The 26629-nt window shown below is 35.4% G+C and overlaps 6 protein-coding genes and 1 long non-coding RNA gene across 7 annotated transcripts; 3 read left to right on the plus strand and 4 right to left on the minus strand.

Annotated features, from left to right (window-relative positions):
• Positions 1-427: 427 nt before the first annotated feature.
• LOC116000417 (transcription factor LAF1-like) lies at positions 428-3902 on the plus strand. Its single transcript, XM_031240500.1, has 3 exons — positions 428-566; positions 1892-2021; positions 3093-3902. Exons 1-3 carry the CDS (start codon positions 428-430, stop codon positions 3688-3690), a joined length of 867 nt encoding a protein of 288 aa, XP_031096360.1. The 3' UTR covers positions 3691-3902.
• A 241-nt stretch (positions 3903-4143) lies between these two features.
• Positions 4144-6367, minus strand: LOC115999937 (remorin-like). Its single transcript, XM_031239894.1, has 5 exons — positions 6048-6367; positions 5389-5445; positions 5206-5293; positions 4892-4973; positions 4144-4654 (listed from the first exon to the last, which is right to left on the minus strand). The coding sequence occupies exons 1-5, from the start codon at positions 6250-6252 to the stop codon at positions 4460-4462; spliced, it is 627 nt and encodes a 208-aa protein (XP_031095754.1). The 5' UTR covers positions 6253-6367; the 3' UTR covers positions 4144-4459.
• Positions 6368-8978: 2611 nt separating this feature from the next.
• Positions 8979-11549, minus strand: LOC116000338 (transmembrane ascorbate ferrireductase 1). The gene is made up of 4 exons (XM_031240403.1): positions 11222-11549; positions 10182-10230; positions 9891-10090; positions 8979-9532 (listed from the first exon to the last, which is right to left on the minus strand). Exons 1-4 carry the CDS (start codon positions 11363-11365, stop codon positions 9233-9235), a joined length of 693 nt encoding a protein of 230 aa, XP_031096263.1. The 5' UTR covers positions 11366-11549; the 3' UTR covers positions 8979-9232.
• Positions 11550-14145: 2596 nt separating this feature from the next.
• LOC116000008 (protein NETWORKED 1C-like) lies at positions 14146-17654 on the plus strand. The gene is made up of 6 exons (XM_031239996.1): positions 14146-14459; positions 14612-14812; positions 14889-15011; positions 15559-15596; positions 15680-15785; positions 15888-17654. Exons 1-6 carry the CDS (start codon positions 14388-14390, stop codon positions 17373-17375), a joined length of 2028 nt encoding a protein of 675 aa, XP_031095856.1. The 5' UTR covers positions 14146-14387; the 3' UTR covers positions 17376-17654.
• Positions 17655-17812: 158 nt separating this feature from the next.
• On the minus strand, positions 17813-18735 carry LOC116000009 (heavy metal-associated isoprenylated plant protein 39-like). The gene is made up of 3 exons (XM_031239997.1): positions 18607-18735; positions 18457-18535; positions 17813-18339 (listed from the first exon to the last, which is right to left on the minus strand). Exons 1-3 carry the CDS (start codon positions 18613-18615, stop codon positions 18086-18088), a joined length of 342 nt encoding a protein of 113 aa, XP_031095857.1. The 5' UTR covers positions 18616-18735; the 3' UTR covers positions 17813-18085.
• A 2591-nt stretch (positions 18736-21326) lies between these two features.
• On the plus strand, positions 21327-23336 carry LOC115999604. The gene is made up of 2 exons (XM_031239445.1): positions 21327-21364; positions 22421-23336. The coding sequence occupies exons 1-2, from the start codon at positions 21327-21329 to the stop codon at positions 23334-23336; spliced, it is 954 nt and encodes a 317-aa protein (XP_031095305.1).
• Positions 23337-24826: 1490 nt separating this feature from the next.
• LOC115997902 lies at positions 24827-25752 on the minus strand. The gene is made up of 2 exons (XR_004093805.1): positions 25452-25752; positions 24827-25303 (listed from the first exon to the last, which is right to left on the minus strand). It is a non-coding gene; the product is annotated as an uncharacterized LOC115997902 (long non-coding RNA).
• Between the last annotated feature and the right edge of the window lie 877 nt (positions 25753-26629).

The raw sequence follows: 26629 nt of genomic DNA on the forward strand, positions 1-26629 counted from the left end.
ATTGGGGGTTAATCTTAATTAACTTTTGCTGCTTCTTTCTTCTCTTTTTGTTTTCTTTACTAAAATTCACTACATAGCCCCGCGATGTTAGCTCAGTTATTAGTTGATCACCTTAAAGTCAATCTTTAACAGCATTGTGGGGTTTGAATTGCACTGAAAACTTAAAGAGTTATTAAAAGATCTTAACTTGACCGATCAGAAGAAATGAAAATCCTTTATATAACGCCTATACAAGAAGGGGTATTATAGAATTTAAGAACTGAAGGGATGACTCATTAAATAGTCTCAGCTAATCCACTCTTTAAAAAGCCAAGTCGGCTCATCTCATCATCAAGTCTTCTCCATCTATCCCCCATCTCTCTCTCTATCAGGCAAATTAAAAGCAAAAAGCCTCTGACAATTCTCTCTCTCTCTCCTATTGTTGAATATGGGGTGCAAGCCTGCAGAGAATAAGCCAAAACAGAAGCACAAGAAGGGGTTGTGGTCTCCTGACGAGGATCACAAGCTTAGGAACTATGTTCTCCACCATGGCCATGGCTGCTGGAGCTCTGTGCCCATCAATGCTGGTAATTTTACTTCATCTCAACTCTTCATATTCTTCACCATGCACCACAACTAGAGTTAATTTGCCATGTTATATATATAGAAGCTAGCTACTTATATTGAAGGATCAAGATATATAGTGTCATTTCATACTCTTTGCCAGCTTAGAAATCTCTCAAATTTCAGCTGATGATCATAGAGAGAGACACACCATATTTCCCCCTCAATTATCCTTTAAAATTTTAAATGACTAATTTTACTTTTTCTGAGAACAACTAATTTTACTTAGTGCTTAATAAAACTGTTAAATATAGATAGGATGGAGTAATTTAGGACCTTAAAATTTGAAAGATATTTACATAGTTTTGAAATGTCACTTAATGAGGGAGGGTAGCTTAGCTTATTCAAAAGTTGGAAGGATAATTAAAAGGAGTTGGTAGTCTAAAATTACATAAAAATCCATCAAATTTTAACTTTGCAGATTGCGGGCTTTGTTGATATTTAATTGTTTTGATAGGATTTGGGTAAAATTACCCACTTTGAGGACAATTAAGGTTAAGAAAGTAGACTATATTAATATAATTTAGAGGTTAAAATACATATATTTTCCCCCTCAATTATCCTTAAAGAGTTAAAGAGACTATTTTACTTAATACTTTAATAGAATGCTAAATATTGACGTAGTAATTTGAAACTTTAAAATTTGAATTTTTTTTATGTAATATTACCATATAACAATAGAGGGCAAGTTATTCGATGATGGGGAAGATAATTAAGGGGATGATAGTTTATAATTACCCTCCCCCCAAAAATAAAAAAATCATATTTTAGAGTTACAGACTATTTATTGATATTTAACGATTTTAATAGTGTTTAGGTAAAATTACCCATGAATAGTTGAGTAGAAAATGTGAATATACTTATAATTGAGAAAAAAAATACTATATCAGTATAATTTAGAGGTAAAAAGTATTAACTCAACACTTTTTTCCAATTGTTTAGTTAACAACTATATATGAAACAAACCTTGTTATCAATGCTTTTATGAAGACCACATCTGATTTTGAGATTCAAGAACAGATAAAGTAGCTGCAGACTGATTGGATAAAATGAGTTACCATGATGATTGTCTTGAAAAGTAATCATGGAAGGAGTACGTAAAAGTGTGAAGGACAAAAATAATAGAATAGAATAGAATAGAGGCGGTGGATTACGTGTGTGGCTTTGAACTCTTTTGAATAACATTTTCTGGCATGACTGAGATATTCAGCAGAAAGGGATTGATTGAGACAGGTTGAATCTTCAAACAGTATGATAGTTGACTTCTCATCTGTTTCTGTGATTGCAGGGTTGAAGAGAAATGGAAAGAGTTGCAGATTAAGGTGGATTAACTACTTGAGGCCAGGACTCAAGCGTGGATCATTTAGCCTGCAGGAGGAAGACACAATCTTGACCCTTCATGGCATGTTAGGCAACAAGTAAGCAACCTTTGCTTCTTCCTCTTATGTTGCATTACTTCACAAGAAAGAAAGAAAGCAAGCAAGCAAAGGGTTTACCTCCCTGTTGTCATTTGCTGACGGCGTTTATCCCCTGTATATCTCGGGTAATAGTTGCGGGTAAAATTTACCTCGTACACACTCTCGGGTAGTGGTTGCGAGTTTCACTCATCACTCCAAGAAAGAAAGTAAGCAATGCCCTCTGAGTAGGCCCCCCTAGCCACTTGGTGCTGCACTTGACCATTCACTAGTCTCAGACCAAAAATTCCTGCCAGCACTTGTTGGTTGTAGCTCGAATACCACTTGTTAATTAGGATCAAGAGCTTATCACTACGCCAAAAGCTATAGCTCGTAGTGAATGAGCAATTTAATTTATTTCCTTATATCGCCACATTCTCGGGAGGTAGGATGTTGGACTTAGCCTTCTAGGCCTCTGCCTAACAATTTCATAGCCACCTAGTGTTGGACTTGGCCCTTCACCGGCCTCACGCTAGCAAGACTAGTGCATAAAAGGAAAATTAGCAATGTCATTGAGAGAATTATTCCCGAACGAGGCCTGATCGTGCTCGGTTGAATTAGTTTCATCCCGTGAGACGTATAGTATGCAAGAAGATAAAAGAAAGAAAGAAAGGAAAAAAAAAAAAGAAAAAAGAAAAGTAAACTCTTTTGGTATTATTTTCTACATTCATCACTACCCTTTGGGCTTACCTAATTGAGGAGTCAATAATCAGTTTTGGTAGGTGATACTATTAAGGTTTTTACTTTAATAAAGTATATTAGTAATATTTTACCAAGCAACTTGGTTCCTGGATTACATAGGCAGGGAAGAGGTTGATCAAAGTAAGGTAAGGTTTATGTTGGAGGAGGTCAAATAGACAAATGCAAATGTTCCATTGCAAAGAGATTCTGTCAAAGATTTTGGAGTGTAGAAATGGTCATTTTCATTTGTATGAGCTTATTATAGAAGGCTCTGATACGAGCCGAATGATCATTAGCGAGACTGCACGTTTATTATTTTATATATATTATGCTCAACGCTATTTTTATCGCCAGGTGGTCGCAAATTGCTCAGCACTTGCCTGGAAGGACAGATAATGAGATCAAGAACTGCTGGCACTCTTATCTTAAGAAGAAAGTGGCAAGAATGGGGGAAACTGAATCCCAGGTTAGAGGTGAATCCTCTAGTATGGGAAATGGAGATTCTTCTCCCCAATCATTGAAATCGACTTCCCAGAATTCCGGGTTGGAATCGTTCGAGCAAATGGAAGGATCATTGACAGATACAGATCAATCTGACTCTGCAAAAGACACTCAGAAAAACAGCACCTTACCAAAGATACTGTTTGCTGAATGGCTTTCTCTAGATCAGTTCAACAATGGACAGGAGTTCCAGAACCCGAGCCTCGGGGTTCCTCCCAAGAACACTTTCGGGCACAATGATTTAGGGTTTCACGACGATTTCTTGCAAGGCTTACTGTTGAACGAAGCCGCTGTTTATGATAATAACAGCAACAACAACAACATTCAGCCAGTGCCCGATGACATGTTGTTCCAACCGCAGTTGAAGTTCGAGGATCAGATTTCGGATTCTGGATTTCCCGAGTTTTTCTCGGGAGGATTTGACATAAATGATGACATATTGTACATATGATGTGTTTATCAGAAGCAATTCCTGTCTTCCTGAGAAGAATAACTTCTAATTACACTGTCAGTGGTTAAGAATGGAACTAATAACACAGTAAGAGAAGGTCTAATTAGCAGTTATTCTTCTGAGTTCTGTCCATTTGTACAAAGTCAAAACACATTTCATTTGTAATAAGTTGAGACATTTGAATCAGCATCTAATGATGTTCTTCAAAGTTCAAAGCAGATCTGATGTTTTTTTTACTTCTCAGTTTTTCCTGTCTTTTATGGCACGTTTGATTCGCAGAATAAGCCTGGAATGGAATAGCATTCCCAGTAATAGGCCTATTCCTTTTTTTGGTAACAATTTCTATTCCCAAAAACATGGGAACATGTCTATTATAACAGGATTCAGTGAACAGAACAAAATTAACTGTTTTTTCCATTGTAACGAGTAACGATAGACAAAAACTCACATGAATGGAATCTTGCAGCATCTGCTGTCATTGTTAATCTTACACTGTTACACATTTGAATGAAGAGAAAAAGTATTTCACAAAGTTAAAAACTTTCTGAGACAACATATATGTCTTTCAAACTTGTTTCTTAAGATTATAGCATATCGGTTTTATCTGATATATACTCACAAATACATCACTATGCACACATTAATAATGAACAACAATCGTTTCTACACACACGATGCTTCTAGGTAACATACATAAGTCCCCAAGACACGAACTTTACAAATACAATTTCAATGGTTTTCGGAATAGACCTGACAATAACTTGAGGCTTCAGAAGCACCCGCATGATTTTGTTGGAACAGTTCCAGTGGCACGGTATTTTGCTGACAACTCCTCCGCCTTGAGAAGATCTTCTCCACGTTTAGCTTCAATCATAGCCCTCTTTTCCTCGGCTTCCTTGTGGAGCATAGCAATCTTGTTTTTCATTTTCTCAGCATATTCTGCCTTCTGTACCTCCAATTTCTCCTACTCAAGTATAAAACGTTCGAGGTAAAAATTATAAAATTAATCCAAAAATAACACAAACACGGAGAAAAACAAGAGAAAAGCATGTGTGTCTGTGGGGCGGGGGAGGGGGTAAACCAGTAAGCCCGCAAATTGTTATATTGCAAGTTTAGAAAACTATGCAAAGTAAGGAAATGAGCATTTCAATGACACTAAGCTTCATAGAACTATAGAACGAGACAAAGGAAGACTTTTCACCTCAATCTTTTTCAGCTCAGCTTCTATGGTTGCTTTCTTCTTGTTTTCCCATGAACTAATTTCAGATAGCTTCTTTTGAGCTCTGTTATCAAATTCAGAACATCGGTTTAGTTCCCATAATGCATCATATCTCAAGCCCATAAAAACAATCATAGACAGACAAACATAATACTAAATTACATCATGAAGCTTGCTAGCAATACTTTTATGTTAATCTCATTAGTAATGGCGAAAATTTTTATATCGACAGACCTAATGACGCTTTCATTCTTAAAAATGCTATTCACAATTCCACCAAGAAACGGAGGACATACTTGTTCTCAGCTTTCGATTTCTCGCTCTCTTCCCACGCTCTGATTAGCGAATGCTTCTTCTCTGTTGCCACTCGTGCAAGCACTACATCTGTCAATGATTAAAAGCCGCAGTTAGAATCATTGAACTGGAGAAGTATTGATTATTGAATGGATTGGAACATAGCCGCCGAGCATTGTGATTACCTCTATCAATAGATCCTCCCTCCTTTTTCTCCTCACAGGGTTCTGCCTCAGCTGGTTCTGCAAGGGCCAAACATTCCAAATACTATAATAAATGATCATATTTATGTATGTGTGTGTGTTTCTGGACATTGCTTTTTGAATTTTAACAAGATTCAAAATAAAAATAGCAGAGATTAAGGAAACTGGTCTCCTTGAATAAAGCCAAGTTGAAAACAACAGCCTAGTTTTAGTAAAAAAGGGAAAAGGACCAAAAATACAAAAAAGTCTGTTTCTGCAAGAGAGGAAGAGAATCTTGATGCCATAACACACAGACACATAGCAATCAGGAACGAAATTAATTACTGAATTTTGGACAAAACATCATTAATTCCATAATCAGAAAACCACACAATCATTCAACTGTTTCCAGTCATCCAAACCGTTTTCAGTTCCGCATATGACTTCATCAAATCAAGCGAGGATTCTTCCATGTCCGACAAAGGAACAGAAACGAAAAAGTTGTCTTTTTTTTACCACGTACGAATTTTTACCTACGCACGTATATTATATGTACGACCGTACGTATATATATATATATATATATATATATATATATATATATATATATATATAAATAATTAAAAAAAAAAACAGGGGGAAAAGAGTATATATATATATACTGTTCTCGACGACGACGAGAGCTTTGGAGTCATCGGGTTTCTCCTTCTCTTTTTCCTCTTCAGGAGGGGCGGGGACGACGATAGCTTTCTCTTCAGCTGCGTCTTTCGGAGCTTCGGCGGGTTTGGGCTCCGGCGCCGGCGCCGGAGCCGGCGGAGGCGGGGTTTGCTCCTCGGGCTCCACCTGCTTGGGTTCCACCTCAGCCATGGCTACGGAGAATTAATTGAAGTGAGAAAAAGGAAGAATTGACAATAAGAAAGAGAATTATGGAAGGGAGATGATAGGGAAAAGCAGAGAGAGAGAGAGAGAGATGATAATAAGTAGTTGAGGAAGTTAACAGTCGAGTTGAAATGAAGAGACTACAGAGTGGATAGTATCCTGCATAGCTGGATCTGATTTGCACACATATGCCCGTGGGGCCTACCGTGCTTCTAATTTTTAATTGCTCTCTAACTGTTATTTACCGTTTCAATATCTTTCCTAAAACACTCCATAAACAGAGAAATCTTTTCTCGTAAGAGCCTTTACACCTCGGTCCAACAAGATTGCAGAAGGTAAAATGGTAAAATTCTTAACTTTGATTTTACGCTTTTGTTCACATTTTGTCAATCAAAAACTAACTAAAGTATTCATTTAGACAATTATTCTTAAATATTGATGAAAATATGCCCTAAGTATACTGCTCAACTTGGTCGGTGTAAGCCTTGGTGACTGTGAAGAATCCATACCGACCTCAACTGACCATCAGCACATATCACTCGACCGTTATAAAATGACTATTGATATGAGCCACAACTTGGTGGCTGATGGTCAGGATGAGCATCCCGAGCTGGACCACTTTGGACATAGCGTAGAGCAATTATCTTTTCAGTAAATATTCAAAAATATTGGCACATGTGGTCGTCAAGGCGTCTTTCCCGAGCTGCCCCGATGCATGCCCAACACATGTCCATCATATCGGACCTCCGGCATGTATCCCCTTCTTACCCCCATAAATATCACACTAATTGCTCGGAGACTTTTTATCTTTTCACCTATCTACTATTTGCTCCGGACCTTTTGACCTCATACCGAATTTATAAACTTAAACCAACAAACATATAAAAAAAAAATCTTCACATTATTCAATAACACAAAAAAATTTATAAATTTATCTAATAACGTGAAACTCTTCCGTTTAGATTCGAGTATATACAAAATTAAAAGATGTTTTGGCTCAATCATTATAAGACCATTTGACGAAGGCATTTATTGTCAAAATGTGCTATTACAGACAGCTTAACAGTTGCAGACTTGCAGGGGGTCTTCTGCTGCTATTCAGTTTCCAACATCTTATCAAAATCCCCAACCACCATTCAAGAAAACCCAGAATCACCGCATGATTTTTACGGCAGGAAAGTTGCAGTCTTTTCATTAAAAAAGATATTGAGCCCTAAACTTATAAGATGTTAAAAAAAAAATATGAGAATCATGTTTTAATTGATTAACGTATCCGAAAGTTACAGTTTTCTTAAATCTTAATTAACCCTGTTGCCGCATGGCTCTGCCGACAATGGAGTGACCGAAGAGGCCCCATAGGAAATTAGGTTACGCAACTGAAAATTTTCTTTAAAGGGTGGAAACATATCCGTTTGTTGTCACACTCAAAATACAGCTGTCCCAAATTTCTCGACCCTTTGATTCGCTAACCTTAATCATTGTTCTCACAAAACTTTCAATGTAAATAATACATTGGTTCTGTCATTAATGGCAGCCACTTAATCACACCAAAAGTGAAGAACAATACTAAAAGCAATCAATCATCACTTCTCTTTTGTCTCCACCCTCTTTATCTTCTTTTTTACAATAAAATGATAATACATTTAAAATAAAGTAATCCGATTTGAGTAAACGGTAAATATATGGCAATAAAACGTAATTTTATGTCGATATCAATTCAAAAGTATGTTGAAAATGAAAGGGAATCTATGATTGTGCCAGATAAATGAGTCTCCAGTGCCCACTTTGAGCTGGCAAACTCCCTGTATGTGTGGCTACAACACTGCTGCCTGGACACATCTATCATCCTTTCCAGCAGATGGTTTCCCCAGCTCACTCCACCTTTACAAAAACTTGTTTTGTTGTCTGACTTGTCTCATTGTAGAAGTTTTTTTGGGCATAACATTCTGGATCTTTACTAGTACGAGACTAACTTAGATTTGGGTAGAATGATGTTGTAAAAATCTTGCCTAAGTGCCGGCCGGCCGCCTAGCGTATCACCATAACCAGCGCGGACGACTAGGCTACTTAAACGCCGCCACCGCCTAGGCCTCCTAGCCAGTCCTAAGCACCAATTAGGCCGTCCTAGGCACCAATTACGCCGCCTAGTCGGCCAATTAGCTATTAAAACGATACCATTTTGAGCGAAATAACCTTAATTTGTTCGAACTCTAGACATTAGGTTATAATTATAAGTCTTTAAAATATTTAAATATTTCAAACAACTTTTAAAAAATAAAAAATAAAATAAATATATGGACGCATAGGTGTTCATAGAGCTCCTAGCGATTTTAGAGTGACATGGCACACACAGCACACATACAAAAAATAATCTTTTGGATTTATAGTTGCATGACAGTAGAAAGTGAAGTATGTATTAAGTTCTCATATGGCCTGGTTAACATTTTAGCAGGTTGTCCAAGCCCAACAACTAATCCAGAATGGCTACTCTCAATCATATACTCAAAGGTATATATACTGGCAGCAACTCTAACTAAGTTTGGTCAAGCTATTAACTTGGTAATCATAAAATTCAAAGTTCAACTAAATGCGGGAACAACCCATTAATCTTCTTGGCTCAAGAAAATCAACTATGAGTAACCTGGACTGATTTACCTCACTAGAGTCACAAGGTGTAATTTATCCAGAACACACTTTCGGATAATGACTGCATGTTTCACTCGTCACTCAATATATATATATTGGATGTATCAACAGCTAATTATTAGTCTCAAATGCAAAGTAGATCATATATAACCACATGTTTTTCAACATACATACAATAACCTGAGAAACACACTGAGTTGTGTTACACAACCACTAGAAGAACACAGATAGCTTTAAGTCCAGCCTGCTTGTATTATAACACAAGGGGGAATAGGGATCTGTCTATGTCCACAGGTAGAATAATGATAGTGGATATATGCCATCATATTGCAGAGTAACTGTGATCATCCTCGGTGTGAGCCTGAGAAAGGATCGTCAAGAACACAAAGACTCCATATATAACCGTAGCAATAGCAGTGAAGTTGACAAGAAACGCCTCAGATCCATATTTGTCCAGGCCCGAGTTCTCAAGGAACGTGAGCTTCTCTAGGAATCCTAGCAAGGCGTTGGCAACAGCTAAAATGTACACAAACGTGCCAAAGAGCACATGCCAAGGAAGTGATTCGCGTCTGATATCTGCTGTTCCACCCGGGTAGAAGAACACCACAAAGCCATAAACCCACTGCAAATCACGTGTCATCAGGTAAAATGAGAGACGATTCTTGATCAAAAAAGTAAAGATTCATAGCAGTAGTCTCTGGCGATTATTATATGATTGGATCAGCGTTGGAATCAAGCAGACAATGGTGAATTCTACGATCTTAAAAACATGGAACAACCAAGATAGCAAGGTTCTAATCTACAAATGCAAAAGAAAACTTATGCAAATTGAAGAAATTAGCGTTTCTTCCTCATCCTCATCGCGTGCAGATGTTGTGCTCAACATGGTAATCATTGAATTAACGATAGACATCGAGCCTTAAAAAAGCCATAACAGAATGGTCATGTGTATACCAAAGTTTACGATATAAGTAAATTACCTGAATGCCATAAAGAACAGCAACCCCAATTCCAATCCAGGAATGTAAACTGTACAAATTGGCAAGGCCACTTTCATTGTGATTCTTAAATGCTGCGCATATTCCCACGATACCAAGCACCAAGGCAATGGCATGCAACACCAGATGGATCACTTTCTTCACTTCCTTCTTCAATGGGAGCGATTTATAGCTCATAATAGCTGCAGTTTCAGAAAAGAAACCGGAGGTTCATTAGTAACTTGGGAATAATGAAAAGGAAAACAACAGGTGATAGACTGATAGTTCCTTCACCTTCTCCTCCAAGAATAACGAAGCCAATAAGCATTAAAACAGGGTGAAGCTGTAAAACAAAAAGAACAAAATAGAATGAAAACTATGATACAAATGGTCATCTACAAGCCACATCATGATAAAACTAGCAATCCATCCTCAACTTTCCAAGTAGTTACTACTCAGCAGCTACATAGAACAGATACAAGAAACGAGAAATATGGCCCACACGGACAGCTCAGTTTGTTCCTTTGTAGTAGATTATGGGCAAGGACACACGAGCCCAGCAATCGCAACAATCGCAGTGTTGGAGTTACAACTAATACAGTGGGCTCCTTGTGGGCACATAAACTGATGCTCTCACCTAATGGTAGGCTAATGTGATTTAGCCTCTCACTAAATAAGAAATATGGAATGGGAAAGGCTAATCTAGAAACAATTTTTCATTTAAGAAATGACTTTATTCTCTCAATTAGACCTTGAAAACCTTTCAATTAAACCCCTAAAGTGCATTTCATTTTAGGAAAAAGAGTAATTAATATTTTTAATTACAAAAACAGCCATGAAACATTCTTACAAGTTTTATGAATTTATGAAACATCATAGGTACACCATACACAGCCAAAATCTAAAATATTGACTTCAAATTCAACAAACACATTGCAATATGTAAGACAAGTAGTAATGCACCCAAGAAAAACACACATAAATTCTCAAACAGAGAAGCAATCTTTATATCCCATAATTAATATATATATATATATATATCAGCATAAGAGACATAGACCCTGTTTGTAAAATAGTTAGCCCAGTCAAATTTGGCTTATTTGATCACTATTAGCTATTTGACTTAATAACAACTAATTTACCAAACATCTTTCTTCTACTAATGTTATCAACTAATTATACTCTCTAATCCAATATCAACTCCATTTACCAATCAGGGCCATAACCTTTGACAGTAACCAGATTAAATGAGTGGTGAATGCAAACAGTAGAAGGACACAAGTGAGATTTTTGTTGGTAGTAATTGATGAAAGACAAGAACAAAAGATACGTACGTTAAAGATGAGATTTTTGTTGGTATCTTCCCAAGCTAATCCACCCCTGAAGTGAATGTTCCATACCAAAACCAGCACCGCTAATACTAGGGCAATTACGTGTGCCACAAACGAGAAAGGCAAGGCCTTTGCGGCTATCGCCATGTCTCTTTCCTTCACTCTTCGCACTTCACTGTTCCCTTAGCAAAGAGATGACCTAAAACAGTGAAAGAATTTCGTAATCTCTAGAACTCTAGAAGAAGCCCAAATTTCAAAAGGATGGGAGGATTGAAAGCCGTTAATAAAGATGAGGATATCTTGTTTGGGTCAAGACGCCACGTCGCCGCCCTCGATAGGGTAGCTGCCAGCTTTATTGGTGGTTGCGTATTCCCTATTCGTGTCTTCTTGTCTCACCAACCAGAGTCCTCTTGGCTCTGGACGACTCACTGACTTTTCGTCAATTACTCAATTTTCACGTGAACGATAGGGACTCAAATAATATATATCATCGTTCAGTTGGTTCTTAAGTAACAAATTATGAACAATAATAAATGATGTAACTTTGACTGTTGATAATGTGATACATTTAATATGGTGGATTCCTTCAACTTTATAGACCGCTGAATTAACCTAATATACCATTTTCATGAATTCTATCTGATCGAGGTGTGGGAGTGCCTGAGGCGAAAAATTTCATCTTTATGAACAAGAGATAGGGACTAAAATAAGTGTTTAAATAAACTTACTCTCCCACCACCCACCACATGCGCACCCCTTCTCCATCCCTCCCATTTCCTTCAACTACCCCAACTACCTACAAATTTATTTCTATAAGAACATTTGTGACAAACTCGATTAAAAGAGTATTAACAAGCATTAAACTTGTGACTTTCTAGTATAAAAATTATACACTACTCACTTGTTCATTTCTTTTAGAGCAACCGATTCTCTTTTTTAGTTTCAGGTGCTTAAAAATTTATTTACGACACCATTCGGCATATAACTTCATAGTATACCAAAATAACAAAGATATGTTATCTTTGTCATAATACATGTTCAATATTATTTATGTCTTATACCCAACTTTGAGGTTTTGATTTCTTTGTCTGGGTGATATACATTTTTCCTCATGTGTTTGCTATGGACTTGTACTATCCAAGGTATGCCTTGTGTTTATTTATATATCTCTCTTAGATTCTAATACAATTTACCTTTATTTAATAAATAAACAAATAATAAGGACGATCCCACTTCATATTCCTTTGTTATTAAACATCATCCACTATCCAAGAATGTAAGTTTGTTCATGAGAAGGTCTTGACAATAATCAAACATGTGATATTTTTGTATAAAAATCATGCTTCACGCACTTGATCACCCTTTTGTTTTGTTTTGTTTTGTTTTTTTTTTTGTTTGTTTTTGTTTGTTTTTGTTTTTTAATCTCTAACCATGAAAATCATCCAATGATGGGAATTGATTTGAAGCAAGGGATGGAAACATATGAGGACCAAAAACAAAAAAAGGGGAAGAATGCCCAAATATGAACCACCTTTGAAACTCTAAATTTGTGTCATTAAAAATTTAATTTTCAATGTTATATTATTACAAGTAAGTAACCACGTATTATAGATGTAACTAAGCAATTATTTCATTAATGATAATTTTGTCAATAATGAAGAAAATTGGGCAAGTAATTATTGCATACGGTCCCATTTGTTGTCAATTTTAAGGGGAGGGGGTTAGTTGGGGCTATGTTGGTGTCACCTATAAGCCTACAATTAATAATAAAAAATTAAAAAAAAAAAAAAGGACGCACAAAGAACATTTCTATCGTAAAAATTTTCATGAATTTTTGTCATAATTTCTCAATGTGAATTAGAGATAAGAGATTATAAAGAAAAATGAGTCAACATATTAATCGAAGTTTATGTTAAAAATGAAAAAAAAAAAAAAAAAGTCACGCAAAAGTCCGAACGTGATTTGCACACATATGACATAACAACTCATTAGAATGATCGTCAATTCACAACCACCTTACAATTTATGTTTTTTGACTTTTTTCATCTCTTCGACTCTTACAAATTTAACAAAAAGTCATAATTCAGTTTAGCAATGAACTTGCCCTAACTATTGGATATGAGGATATCATGTGTTGTGATTTTTATTTTTATTTTAATGATAATATTGTATAACGGGTTTTCCAATGGGCTAAAGCAAAGATGGGTTTGCTTTATCTTAAAAGCAAACAATTGTACAAGTCGTATGATGCGTGTTGTCCACAGTGGCATAAACAAAAACCAAAGATGGGTGTTCCTTTAAGGTGGGCCCTGTCGTGGGGTCCCTTGCCTGGTAAGATGGAGGGATCCAATAATAGTATCCCATGATTGGCCACCACAAAGTTGTTGGGCTAAACCTAATTCCATCTACGTAACAATCTTCAAACAAAACACCACTGCCACTCATAGATTGCCCATAGCTAAAAGTCAATCGGTAATTCTTATAATCTTGAGATTATCAAGATAATTAATTGATATTTTGACTGAAATTGCCCCAAAACATAACTTATTTGTTAAGACAATTCCTTATATAATTAATGAAAAGAGTTAATTTTATTTTTGATCCTAAATTGATAAGTGTCAGTCAATTTTTAAGTCTTTTTTTTTTTAATTAGAACATTCACTTTTGGTCCTAATATTATTCTGACATAATTATTTTGTATATTTCATAAACAAAACAGTTTAAATATCGTTAAAATGCTGAATTTTTAATTCTCGTTCCCGAAGTAGAAAAAAGAAAGAAAGAAAAAAAGGAAAAGTTATAGGCAACTAGAATAAAGAGACCACAGGATTGCTACAGAAGTAGACATCCAAACTTGCAGCTGCATTTGAAGTGACACTGAGGTGGACTTTACCTCTTTTTTCAGGTAAACCAAACATAAACATAGTAAAATTTATACCATTAGCCCACAATCAGAAGCAGCATTTTCCCATGTAGGAATATGTTTTTTTTGGTAGTGCCTTGGTAATGTACTAATGTACATGAACCAATGGTGACATTTTGAATTCTGACAATCAAACTTAGGATTTCATCAACCATAATTCCTGCTAAACAGGAACCTTAAATCACCAGAATACAAAGCACATAAATCAAGAAATCAGCAGTGTTCAAGCTAAGGTTTTAGATCATCATGTTCAAGTCTGCAAAATGGAGAAAAGAGAAGATCAAAGCAGTGTTTGGGATGCAGTTTCAGGCAACACAGGTATGCAGACTGTCCCCTTTTTTTTTCTGCTAAAAAATGCAGGGAGATCTGCTGCAGCCAAATGTCATACTCCATGGACATTTGATGAACTTGCAGTTTTATATAAATGAACATTTGGTATCACCTCTCTTGCATTTCACTGCTTTCATCAGGTGCCTCAACTGAAAGCCAAAAGCCTGATGATTTCGCTAGTCTCCGCGGATACGAGAAGGACGAGTGTGAAAATGGGAAGAGCTGAGATTGTTGAAGGAGCCTGTTCATGGGAGGGCCCTGTGTGTGAAACAATCAAACTCGAGAGAGATCCGAAAACCGGGAGGATTCAAGAAAAGATATACTATTTTGTTGTGGCAACTGTTAAGAAACAATCAAACTCACTTATACTTATCTGTAAGAGAAGATGAGACACTAACTGTATTCTTATTCTTTCAGAAATCCTCAAAATCTGGTTTTCTGGGAGAAGTTGGTGTGGATTTTGCCAAGTTGGCAGAGATGACAGAACCATTAGTACTGTCTCTCCCCCTTATGCCATCAGACTCAGGTGTAATTCTGCATGTTAGTCCCCTCTCTCTCCGTGTATATATATAGAATCGGGATCAAATGACAACTACTCTCCAGAACGTGGAAACTAATCTCACCCGTCCATCTAAAATGATCAATGACTGAATTTTTTTAAAAATGTTTTTGGCATTTTTGTAATTACAATCGTGCATTTGAAAAATCATTGGCAGTGAATTTGGAGAAAGGTTTCCAAATGCACAATCAGTTATCTACGAATGCACAGTCAAACATTACTAGATGCACAATTGTAATTACAACAGTAATTATAGAAATGTCACGGCGTGTTTTAGAAAAATACTTGGCAGTGCATTTGGAGAGAAGTTCCTAAATACACAATAAGATATCTGTGAATGCACAATCAGACATCACAAGATGCACAATAGCGGTAGTTTGCAGTTCTTCCATGAGGGGTAGTTCTAATAGGATCCTGCCCCCTATATATACATATATTAGGTGTGTGTGTGTGTGTATATATATCCCAAAAGAGGTGTTACTGCAGATTGTTAACCAAACATTCTGAAAATATTGATGTGAACAACAGGTGACAGTGCAGAAGATGCAAGGAACTCTTGATCAAAGGTTTCACTTAGTTTTTCAATCTTGATTGTACTAAGTAACAGGTAGTATATATGACAAAAATACAAATTTCTTCACATTTGCAGAAGCAAGGAAGACAATGAAGTTATGATGACATATGAAGATCAGTGCTCACACTGCTCAGAAACAGAACTAGATGGCTATGGAGACACAACCATTACATCCACTGAAGTAAAGTTTCACTTTCTCTCCTTCTAGAATGAAAAAAATATGAGTACAAGGAAAAGAGATTTTCTGATGATTTGATAACTCATAACTGTTTCATTTTAACAGGCTTTAGAATGCAACAAAACATCACAGGATTTCGAGCAAAACTGCATCCTCACGGATCATCCAATCGATGACACCAGTGTTCATCACGACCTTAACGGTCTTGAACACAATCCCAAACTTCAGAAGCCCCTCGAAAGGCATCATCGTTGGCTATCCTCCACTGATATCTCGCTGGGATATACCTCAGATGGAAGTATAATCGATGCAGCAAGCGTGGCTAAGGAGGACCTTTCGGGTGATATTGTTCAAGAGAGAGATGCAGATATAAGAGAATGTGAGAACATCAAGTTACAAGCCGAAGATCAAAGATTCTCGAATGCATCAGAAACAGAAATGGAAATTTCGCGGGCTAAGTTTGAAGAACTTACCCGCGAGCTCCAGCAAGAAAAACACTTAAGAGACAGATTGAAGTCGAGGCTGCAAGAGACAGAAGACTCAAATTCTGAACTGATCATTACTATAAAACACCTTAATCAAAAGCTGGAACAGAAAAACAAGGAATCAGAGGAGATGAAGCAAAAGATAGAAAAACTGTTACAAGAAAGAGAGGTTCTTTGCAAAGAAAACGAAGACCTAGAGTTGCAGAAGGATCAACTCTTAAGTGATTATGCAATCCTGAAAAAGGAAAATGAGGAAAGCGAGACAGACAAAGTTAAACTGCAACAAGAATTCTCGGAAGCATTGGACAAAATAAAGCAGTTTGAAGTCGAAGTAAAGGAGTTGGAGGATGAGATACAAAGGCAATCAGTGCAGTTTCTAGAATCTATGCAGACAATAAACAAGCAAAAAACTGAGATCATGAGTCTCGAGAAAGAGGCACGAGCATTTGAAGATGCTCTCGAAGCCATCGCTCAATCCAAAGTCGAGCAGGAGAAAAGAGCTATACAAGCAGAGGAGGAAATCAGCAGGCTTGCAGCCGAAATGGTGTCAAAGATTTACGAGAAGGAAAAGATGGCAAATAATGCAAGAGCAGAAGCTAATGCTCTGCTCTGGAACAACAATGTTCTTGAGGAATCACTGGAGAAAGCAAAGGAACAACTCAAACTAACAAAGGATCACTATGAGAGAGAGCTCCATCACCTTTCCACCCAAAACAATCTGAAACTCTTGGAGGAATCAACCAAAATGCAAACTCTAGAAGACGAGAACGAACGAATAAAAGAGACATTACTATCAGAAATCGAGAAGCTGCAGGCTCAACACAACGAAGCAGCTCGTGGTTCTGATCTGTTAAGGCTGGAGAATGACAACCTCAAGAAACAGCTGCACAAATTGACAAATGGTCAAGCAGTTAACACATGTGATCTCGACAAGGTACTAACCGAAGAAGTAGCATCACTGAGAGAAAAGAACAAGCACATGGAAGATGAACTCAAGGAAATGGAAGAGAGATACTCAGAAATTAGCCTCAAATTTGCAGAGGTAGAAAGCGAAAGGCAGCAACTTGTCATGGTGTTACGGAATCTGAAGAACGGCAAGAAAAATTAATTCAGCATCAAATGCACAATCAATGAATCTGCAGATTATCCAATTCAAGAAGATCTGCACAAACAAAGATGGTTTTCTTTCAAGATTCCGGGCAGAAGTTTTTACATTGGACTTCTCAGTTGCCATGTTTAGTGCCTTCATTCTCATTATACACAGCAAGGATAAGGCATACCTTCTCATTCTTGTTTTGCCTGAGCTCTGTAGTGGGCTTTGCCATATTTAGACACAAATGTTTACAAATGTGAGATACCCACATTTTTTAAAAATGTTTTGCAACCACTACATAACAGCATTGCTGATATTATCCAAAACTTCTTTCTGTTAAGATCAAACGCATACCACTAAGCTAAAAACTATAACTAGTAATCAAAGGACAACTTTATTTCTTTATACTGCGCCTGTTGCTAGACTTGACCCTCACCGGCCTCCACCCAACATTTTCTCAAAATACAACATTTTCACTAACTTTGGTAAAGAAGACCATTTCTTTCAGTAGAAACATATCATGGTTTGGTCATTTGTTTGCTTTGGAAATGAAAATGGAAAGCATTGATACAGCACACATAGGCAAAATATTTCAATGTTTATTTGTCTTAAATATGCAAGACAGCAATGATTCTGTTACTAATTTCTTGCTTCAAAGCCTCAAACTCATATTTCATATATCCAATTCATTGAAGTGTGGAGGATTTGGCTGATGAAATGGATCATCACTTCTTCTCTTCCTTCTTTTCTTCCTGCTTTTCTTCTTTCTTCTCTTCCTTCTTCTCCTCTTTCTTCTCTTCCTTCTTCTCCTCTTTCTTTTCCTCTTTCTTCTCCTCTTTCTTCTCTTCCTTGGCTGGACCCACTGATATTATATCAACTTTCGCCACTTTCTTCAACTTCTTCACCACTGCAACTGCGTCCATTTGGCCTATAACAGTAAGTTTTTGATCTTTCAGATCTGCGGCTATGGAGTCCACTCCTGTAAAAGTAAAGGGGCAGATGAGAAAGATCAATAAAAGACTTAAAATTCACAAAACTAAATGCTTTAATTTTAGCCGATCTGTTGAAACTTGGAATACATATATATTATATATACCATGTATGTCAGCTGCGGCTTCGATGGCTTTCTGCTTTGTCTTGTCATCAGTCATTGTGAGCACCTTGAGCACCACTTTCTGTTGCAGAAAATGATTAAGAACATGAGCCCAGAATAAGGGATTAACGGTTTGAGTGAGAAAAGTGTTACCTGAGCCATTTGAAGAGGTGCTGAGCTTTTTCAAAGAAGGAAATGGATGAACTTTTTGGCAACTGGTGCAGTTTTTATAGGGGATTGGTAGAGAGGCAATTCTTAGGTGGAATGATTAGACCAAAAGCTTTACAGCATTAATTTCTGAACCTCATAAATCCCCCTTAAAGATTCACTATTTATTCATAAAGTCTAACTAGTATGATACCTGTAGGATGCACGAATTACCGTTTATAAATTTAAAATATTAAAATTATGTTATATTATTAAAAACAATTAATGTTATTAAATTTTGTTATTTTATAATTATGTTGATTTTTACTACAGTAAAATTATGAATATAAGTGTTTGGAATTAAAAAGTCTCATTTCGTCTCATTTTATTTGTGTGGTTCAATTGACGAGACTTGACTGAAGTTATTTTTAATTCAATTTTTTTTATAATATTAAATTTAGTATTAGTATATATAAAATTTATATATTTATAAACTATATTAAAATTACTACTAAAACGAATAAGCATATTATGTGTTCGTAGTATACAAATTGTAACTTTTTAAAAGATGAATTGTGATTATTTATTATGTAAATTGTGAACATTCATTATCCGGGTCTGAGTCTACATAATAATTTTCTGTTATGCTATGTGTTGATTCACTACGCGACTGTTCAGTATAACTACTTTCTCAACCTATTGAAGCACAAGAGTCAGTATTGACTCCACTAAGGCTCGAACCCACCACCTCCCGTTTAAAGGGAAGGGTTTGATGCCATTGGACTACAAGGTCCTTGACAATAATGATAATCGGTATGATACTGTTCAGTATGATAATCGGTTGCTCTTGTATCAATAATGATCATAGCAATTAAAAAGTTAAGTAATTAGCTTCACCAAGAGGAACTTATAAAAATCAATAATGATCATGAAAATTAAATTTTGTACGTATTTTTGACATACAATATAATATAAATTGCCCAAATAAAAAAGTAACTAAGCAATGGAATTTATTTATTTAATAACATAAAAATTCAATTATTGATTCAGAATGTTGAGAAACTCATCAAGATTGGCAAACTGGCCAATATCTAAGTGAGATCTTCATCGCAATAAACCAATTTTGTTTAATTTGATCATTAATAGAAATGAAAATTCTATATTCGCATACCATATTGAACATTTGTTACTATTACATTACATATATAATATAAGTATACTATTAAAAAAATGACATTATCCATTGCCCACTACTAACATTTTGAATCATTTGGACAAACTAAGTATGTCGCAATGGTCTTCTCTTCCACATCATAGACGTGCATACTCATCATTTCAGCTTCTTCAGGATCCAAAGAGGTGAAGTAGATTGAATTTTTTCTAACAGAGCTTGACGATCCAATGCTTGAACACGACATACGAATTTCTTGACTAAGAAAAAAAACTCTATCATCACCTAAATTGTTTACACTTTCCCATTCTAAGTTCCTCAAATTCATTTTAAACACACACACATTCCTAATTCTATTTCTGACTCTCTACACTATAAACTCCGATAATAACCAAAAAGATATCGCCTAGAGATTCAATAAAGAACGATTGTTCAATTACTGATCCATCAAAAACCGTCTTGGGTTTTATTTTTGCTAATTTTGTCACTTCAAGCTTATCATTATCTAAGACTTTCAATTCCATTAGACTACCACGCCCGTTATTGCAACAAATCTTTCCGTCACAACTAAAAACATCTATAAACCTATTATTGATATCAAGCTCCTCCTCTCTCCATACCTTGTCACTTGGATGACAAAACACGATATAAGGTGGGTCTATAAGCAAAGAAAGCAACAATGCATTTAGGGTCACTTGGAGGTAACGAGAGAATGCAACGCCACCAATTAAATTTAAATGTGGTTTTGGTTTAAAAGGTGGCAACACAATCTTTTCCATGGAGACAGGATTTAATAAAAGAATTTATTCGTCCGAAGTTAAATCGAAATCAGTCATCACCATCCATCCACGAGAGTTTGCACATAAATATTTGTTTGACATGTCTGGTATTTGCTTTATGTAGTAATTGCCTCCTTCAATATCATAAAACGTTTGAGTATCAAAATGATGCCCATGAAAATACACAAGCCATGGAAAACGTGATGGGATTGGTGTTTCATGGGTGCATGTATTGCTTTTCTCCATCTGTATAATATAAAATTAAAATTATTCATATGCTCAAATAAAGACAAGAATTTAAATTATTTATATGCTCAAATAAAAACAAAAGAATCTCATAATAATTGGAATGGAGTGGCAAATTATTATGTCTTTTATTGTAATAAGAGTCGAAGTTTCAAACATTGTGTATTTTGGAGTTCAAGATATAGTACAATTTTATCGGGAGATCTATGCTATCAAAAAATAAAGATATTTTGGTTAAAAAATAAAAAGAAGATATTGTGTACTTAAAGAATTTAAGTTTGATGCTATAAACTCTTTTTACTAATTTAATTTTAAGCATATGAATTTTAGGGGGAAAAAAAGAAGAGAGGAGTTTTCTGAAAAAAAAAAAGAAGAGAGGAAGAGATGTTCAACAACACATATGAATTTTAGAGCTTATAAATTATAGGGAAAAGGGTCAAATAGGCCCTCAAACTTTTCATAAGGAGGCAATTAGGCCCTCAAACTTTTCAAAGTTACAATTGTACACACGAACTCTTAATCTGAGAGCAATGAGGCCCAATAACCGGATAACCACTGGTAACCTCCGGTAAGATGCCTTGTAGGCGCTGACTGGACACCATTTGTACATATTAAGCTTGCCACTCAGCAAAACTAAAAATAATAATAATAAATAATAAAAAAACAAAACAAAAGGTAATTAATAAATAAATAAATAAAACAAAATAAAAGATTAAGAAAACGGAAGGAACGAAACAAAGTAACAAAATAAAAAGTAAATAAATTAAAGAATGAATTGAAATCAGTAACCCTAATAACCACTATCTAAACGCAAAATCAATTTATCCTTTTCCAAGTATCCAGCTTCATTCACCTAAAGTTAAAATCGACGAAGGAATATTGCAGGCTAAGTGCACGACGAAAGCCATTGTTGTTGACTGGAGCTTGAAGAAGATGCTTTGGCAATAGACGGGTAGTCGAAGCTTGAAGAAGAAGCTTTGGCAGTTGACAGCGGTCGGACGAACTTCTTCCACAGACTGTGAAGAGAGGTAATTAATCTATCCCTTGTTCAACCGAAGATTTCATATTAGCAAAGCAAAAATATATAGTGGGTTTTGTATATTTGCAGCCATAGATATGGGTATTTGTATATTAAAAAGTTTGGCAATGGATGTGAATTTGGATTGCTTTGTGATATGGGTCCCCTAAAATGTAGTTCATAATTGAGACAAATTTGAGTTTGTGTAGTCTTGCATTTGACTTTAGTGTTTGGAAGTGATCTTTTTTGAATTCTTGTGGTCCCCCTTTCATATTATAAAATGTATGGTGATTATTGAACACTAACTGAAGGCAAATTGGTAAACCTTTTGAGATATGAGTTTTGTATGTTTGCAGGCATAGATGTGGGTAATTGTATATTAAATAGCCTAGCAGTGAATTTTTTTTTTTACTTATGATGTGGGTCCCTTAAAATGGAGACAAATTTGGATTGAATGTAGTCCTGCATATTTTACTTTAGTGTTTGGCAGTGGTCTTTTTTGACTTGTTGTGGTCCCCCTTTCATATTGGTAGTGATCTTTTTTGGTGGCAGATACTTGAATGCTTGTTTGTTTGTTTGTTTGCTTTTTTTGTTTGTTTTTTTTAGGATGCATTCCAATATACGTATAAGAATTCATCATGGTGGCAGTTTTGTCCAACACCCTGTTATGAACTATGAAAATGGTGAAGTTGAAGAGGTTACAATGGACCTAGATTATTTATCGTACCCTCATTTGCTGAAGTATATTAAAGAGAATAGGTATGGCAAAATTCATTCTCTATCGTATAAATTACCTCATGAGCGTATGGAGAACCTAAGGTTGCTCAATAATGATAGAAGTACAGTTGACCTTATGCATTTTGCTTGTGTGTGGGGTCAAGTTGATATATTTGTTGAGCATGGTTTAGACGATGCAGAGGTAGTTCCCGAGTTAGCGTTACCAGAGAGTGTTACACAACTAGAGAGTGAAAAGGCTGCAACTGGAAAACAGGGTGATGAAGAGCAATTATTGGGTGATGATTTAGAAGGGGAAGAAGGTGATGAAGAGCAGTTCTTGGGTGATGATTTGGAAGGGGAAGAAGCAGAAAACCGTGATGAAGATGATGACCTTATGGATGTTGAATGTCATACTGCCTCATCTAGTGATGATGAAAATAGAGAAGCTAGAAGGGTAGAGGTTGAAGCTGAAAATATAGGTGGAAATGTGAATGAAGAAGTGGACAGTGAATATTATGACTCTGAAGATCCCCCAAGTTATCAATCTGAACATGAGGAGGAAGAAGCATCATTTCAGCAATCGAAGAAGGCAACAAGTAAATTCAAAAACCCGTCATATAATCCTAATGTTGAATTAGTTGAGCTTGAGTTAGGAACTCTATATGATGATGGGAAACAATTCAAGAAGGCGATGATAAATTATGCTGTCTACTCAAAGAGAAACATTCACTTTGTGAAAAATGAACCAAAGCGAGTTTCAGTTGCATGTGAAAAGCCATGCCCATTTCAAGCTACTGGATCATGAGATTTACCTAAGGACGTATGCACATACACTTCAACCTATGAATGGAGAGTTATTTTGGCCAAAGACACAATGTGAGGAGATTCTTGCTCCATTACCAAAAAAGATGGCAGGCAGACCAAAAAGAAAAAGAAATCGTGAGGCCAATGAAATCCCAACTCGTCGTAAGCAAGGCACATCCACTACTATTACTACTATTAGCAGTGTGAAGACAAGGGTATCGAAAAAGGGAAAGCAGATGCATTGTTCCCTTTGTAAGAACTCGGGACATTATAAAAGAACATGCCCTAATAGGAGTGGCCAACAAGATGTTGCACCAATGGACTGACAAGCAGACTATTAGATATACTTTTTTGTTATTTGCCAAACAAACTTTTTTGGTATTATTTGCCATTAGAATCTTTTTTTTTTTTTTTTTTTTTTTTTTTGCAGTGGACTGATGTTTTATGTACTTAAGTTATAAATTATGCCTTAAGCTTTGTAAACAATGGCAAAAAATTCTGATTTGGCAACTATGTGAATGAAAAGATATGGCTTTGTATTTTGCAATACTATGTTTTATGATTGGCAGAATGTGGCATTTCATATTGTGCTATACTTTGACAGTTTTTTGACAGATTGTGTTATTTAACAGATTTGGCAGATTGTGTTATTTAGTAGATTTGGCAGATTGTGCTATTTAGCAGATTTTGGCAAGTTGTGCTAATTAGCAGATTTTGGCAGATTGTGCTATTTGGCAAATGAAATAATCAACACACTAAACAAATATATGATCCAGAACCTTAAACACACTAAATAAAGATTACATTAGTTTGAAATTGTCAATAAACTTACATCCATATGATAAACTTAAACACAGGATTACATTAGTTTGAAATTGTCAATAAACTTACATCCATATGATAAACTTAAACACAGGATTACATTAGTTTGAAATTGTCAATAAACTTACATCCATATGATAAACTTAAACACAGGATTACATTAGTTTGAAATTGTCAATAAACTTACATCCATATGATAAACTTAAACACAGGATTACATTAGTTTGAAATTGTCAATAAACTTACATCCATATGATAAACTTAAACACAGGATTACATTAGTTTGAAATTGTCAATAAACTTACATCCATATGATAAACTTAAACACAGGATTACATTAGTTTGAAATTGTCAATAAACTTACATCCATATGATAAACTTAAACACAGGATTACATTAGTTTGAAATTGTCAATAAACTTACATCCATATGATAAACTTAAACACAGGATTACATTAGTTTGAAATTGTCAATAAACTTACATCCATATGATAAACTTAAACACAGGATTACATTAGTTTGAAATTGTCAATAAACTTACATCCATATGATAAACTTAAACACAGGATTACATTAGTTTGAAATTGTCAATAAACTTACATCCATATGATAAACTTAAACACAGGATTACATTAGTTTGAAATTGTCAATAAACTTACATCCATATGATAAACTTAAACACAGGATTACATTAGTTTGAAATTGTCAATAAACTTACATCCATATGATAAACTTAAACACAGGATTACATTAGTTTGAAATTGTCAATAAACTTACATCCATATGATAAACTTAAACACAGGAACAAAGCTAAACCAACAAAATAGATTCATCTGACAACAAACTTATAACTACACCAAAGGCAACATACATCCATATGATATTGCATGTTTGTTCTGCAAAATTACATACACACATATCCCTATAACAATTATTAAACCAATTGTTATATTCATATGTCTTTTTTTGCTTTCATTAAATTGAATAGCCTTTTTGAACATCACTTCGCAATTGCCGAATTTATTCTATAATTAAATACTACATATTTTTCAACTCTAATTCAACTTTGCTATTTGAATCGCCTTCAAGCTTCCCCTCCTTTGATATTACACTTTTCCACAAAAAAAAAAAGCCACAACCACCTTCCTGCAAATACATCCATTCAAGAAAATCATAAATTTGTAAACAAGAAAAATGTTCAAAATCCAAACATATTTCAAACAATAACCTAGAAAAATTTAAAACAATAACCCATAAAATTTTATTTACAAAAAATTGAAAACAATACAAGTACCTTCCACTGTTGACATCCAAAAAATTGTTGCCCATTGTCTCGTGATATACATAGTGGTGCTTTCAATCCACAACGACAATACAAAGATGGCTCATATTGTAAATTTGGCCTCAACTTTGATGGAGATGACATTGATCAACCACTCCAAGAAGAAGAAGCCATACGCAAGAACATACAAGAATAGAGAAACGTACGTACGACACGGAGACGAAAAGATGAACAAGAATAAGAAATCTTCAACGAATCTGGTGGTGATGAGCGTAAAGATTGGTGATTTGCGTATCAAGGGTTTTACGTGTGAAGATATAGGAAACTGGTAGTGAAGATTGATGAGCATAAATAGGAAATAGGGATTATGTTTTCTTTTTATCTTTGTTTTTTATTATTATTATTTTTAGTTTTGCTGAGTGGCAAGCTTAATATGTACAAATGGTGTCCAGTCAGCGCCTACAAGGCATCTTACCGGAGATTACCAGTTGTTATCCGGTCATTGGGCCTCATTGTTCTCAGATTAAGAGTTCGTGTGTATAATTACAACTTTGAAAAGTTTGAGGACCTAATTGCCTCCTTATGAAAAGTTTGAGGGCCTATTTGACCCTTTTCCCTAAATTATAGTAGTTTAAAATAAGTTATAAGCTTTTAAATAAGCTCTGTCAAACAGAATCATTCTATAATTACAAGGATCACTCACTGTGGAAGAATTCTACAAAAAATTAAGAGAGTTAATGATCCGAGATGGGGTGATTGAACCACAAGTAATTACCAGGAATAGATTTATGTGTGGTGTTAAAAAAGAAATTGCGCAATTGCTTCCTCGCTGGTGTAAGTGTTTGTTTACTTTGCTTTACCATGCCAAACAAATTGAAGTCAGTTTGCAGCAAAAAGAGGTCGAGAATTCAACATCTATTTCTTTGTCATATGTTGAAAGCTCAAAAGAATTAAGTAAAAATGTAAACATGTGTGAAGAAGAGTGTGAAGATAGTGAACAAGAAAAATTGAGTGACAAAGAAGAAGAGAATGTTAAGGAATGTTTGAGTGAAAATGAGGAGGTAGAATTGTGTTTTGAACTTTGTGAGAAAAAGGAAGAGGGAGAAGACGTTCAGAACTCGATAACCTTTGTTTTAAGTCTTTTGCAGGTTAATGGATATGATTCAAAGATTGATAATCTGTTTGAAAGC

The sequence above is a fragment of the Ipomoea triloba genome, chromosome 12, assembly GCF_003576645.1.
Source record: "Ipomoea triloba cultivar NCNSP0323 chromosome 12, ASM357664v1".
Taxonomy (NCBI): domain Eukaryota; kingdom Viridiplantae; phylum Streptophyta; class Magnoliopsida; order Solanales; family Convolvulaceae; genus Ipomoea; species Ipomoea triloba.

Bases quoted from the DNA above. Each gene is read 5' to 3' on its own strand.
- LOC116000417 (XM_031240500.1), top strand. From the start codon at position 428: ATGGGGTGCAAGCCTGCAGAGAATAAGCCAAAACAGAAGCACAAGAAG. The intron at 567-1,891 runs GTAATTTTACTT...CTGTGATTGCAG, and splicing joins CTCTGTGCCCATCAATGCTG to GGTTGAAGAGAAATGGAAAG. The intron at 2,022-3,092 runs GTAAGCAACCTT...TTTTATCGCCAG, and splicing joins CATGGCATGTTAGGCAACAA to GTGGTCGCAAATTGCTCAGC.
- LOC115999937 (XM_031239894.1), bottom strand. From the start codon at position 6,252: ATGGCTGAGGTGGAACCCAAGCAGGTGGAGCCCGAGGAGCAAACCCCG. The intron at 5,446-6,047 runs GTATATATATAT...TGGCCCTTGCAG, and splicing joins TCTCGTCGTCGTCGAGAACA to AACCAGCTGAGGCAGAACCC. The intron at 4,974-5,205 runs GTATGTCCTCCG...ATTTGATAACAG, and splicing joins AAATCGAAAGCTGAGAACAA to AGCTCAAAAGAAGCTATCTG.
- LOC116000338 (XM_031240403.1), bottom strand. From the start codon at position 11,365: ATGGCGATAGCCGCAAAGGCCTTGCCTTTCTCGTTTGTGGCACACGTA. The intron at 10,231-11,221 runs GTACGTATCTTT...TTTGTTTTACAG, and splicing joins ACAAAAATCTCATCTTTAAC to CTTCACCCTGTTTTAATGCT. The intron at 9,533-9,890 runs GTAATTTACTTA...CGTGATTTGCAG, and splicing joins CTGTTCTTTATGGCATTCAG to TGGGTTTATGGCTTTGTGGT.
- LOC116000008 (XM_031239996.1), top strand. From the start codon at position 14,388: ATGTTCAAGTCTGCAAAATGGAGAAAAGAGAAGATCAAAGCAGTGTTT. The intron at 14,813-14,888 runs GTTAAGAAACAA...TTATTCTTTCAG, and splicing joins ACTATTTTGTTGTGGCAACT to AAATCCTCAAAATCTGGTTT. The intron at 15,597-15,679 runs GTTTCACTTAGT...TCACATTTGCAG, and splicing joins CAAGGAACTCTTGATCAAAG to AAGCAAGGAAGACAATGAAG.
- LOC116000009 (XM_031239997.1), bottom strand. The intron at 18,340-18,456 runs GTATATATAATA...TTACTTTTACAG, and splicing joins AGCCGCAGCTGACATACATG to GAGTGGACTCCATAGCCGCA.
- LOC115999604 (XM_031239445.1), top strand. From the start codon at position 21,327: ATGAGGCCCAATAACCGGATAACCACTGGTAACCTCCG. The intron at 21,365-22,420 runs GTAAGATGCCTT...TGTTTTTTTTAG, and splicing joins ATAACCACTGGTAACCTCCG to GATGCATTCCAATATACGTA.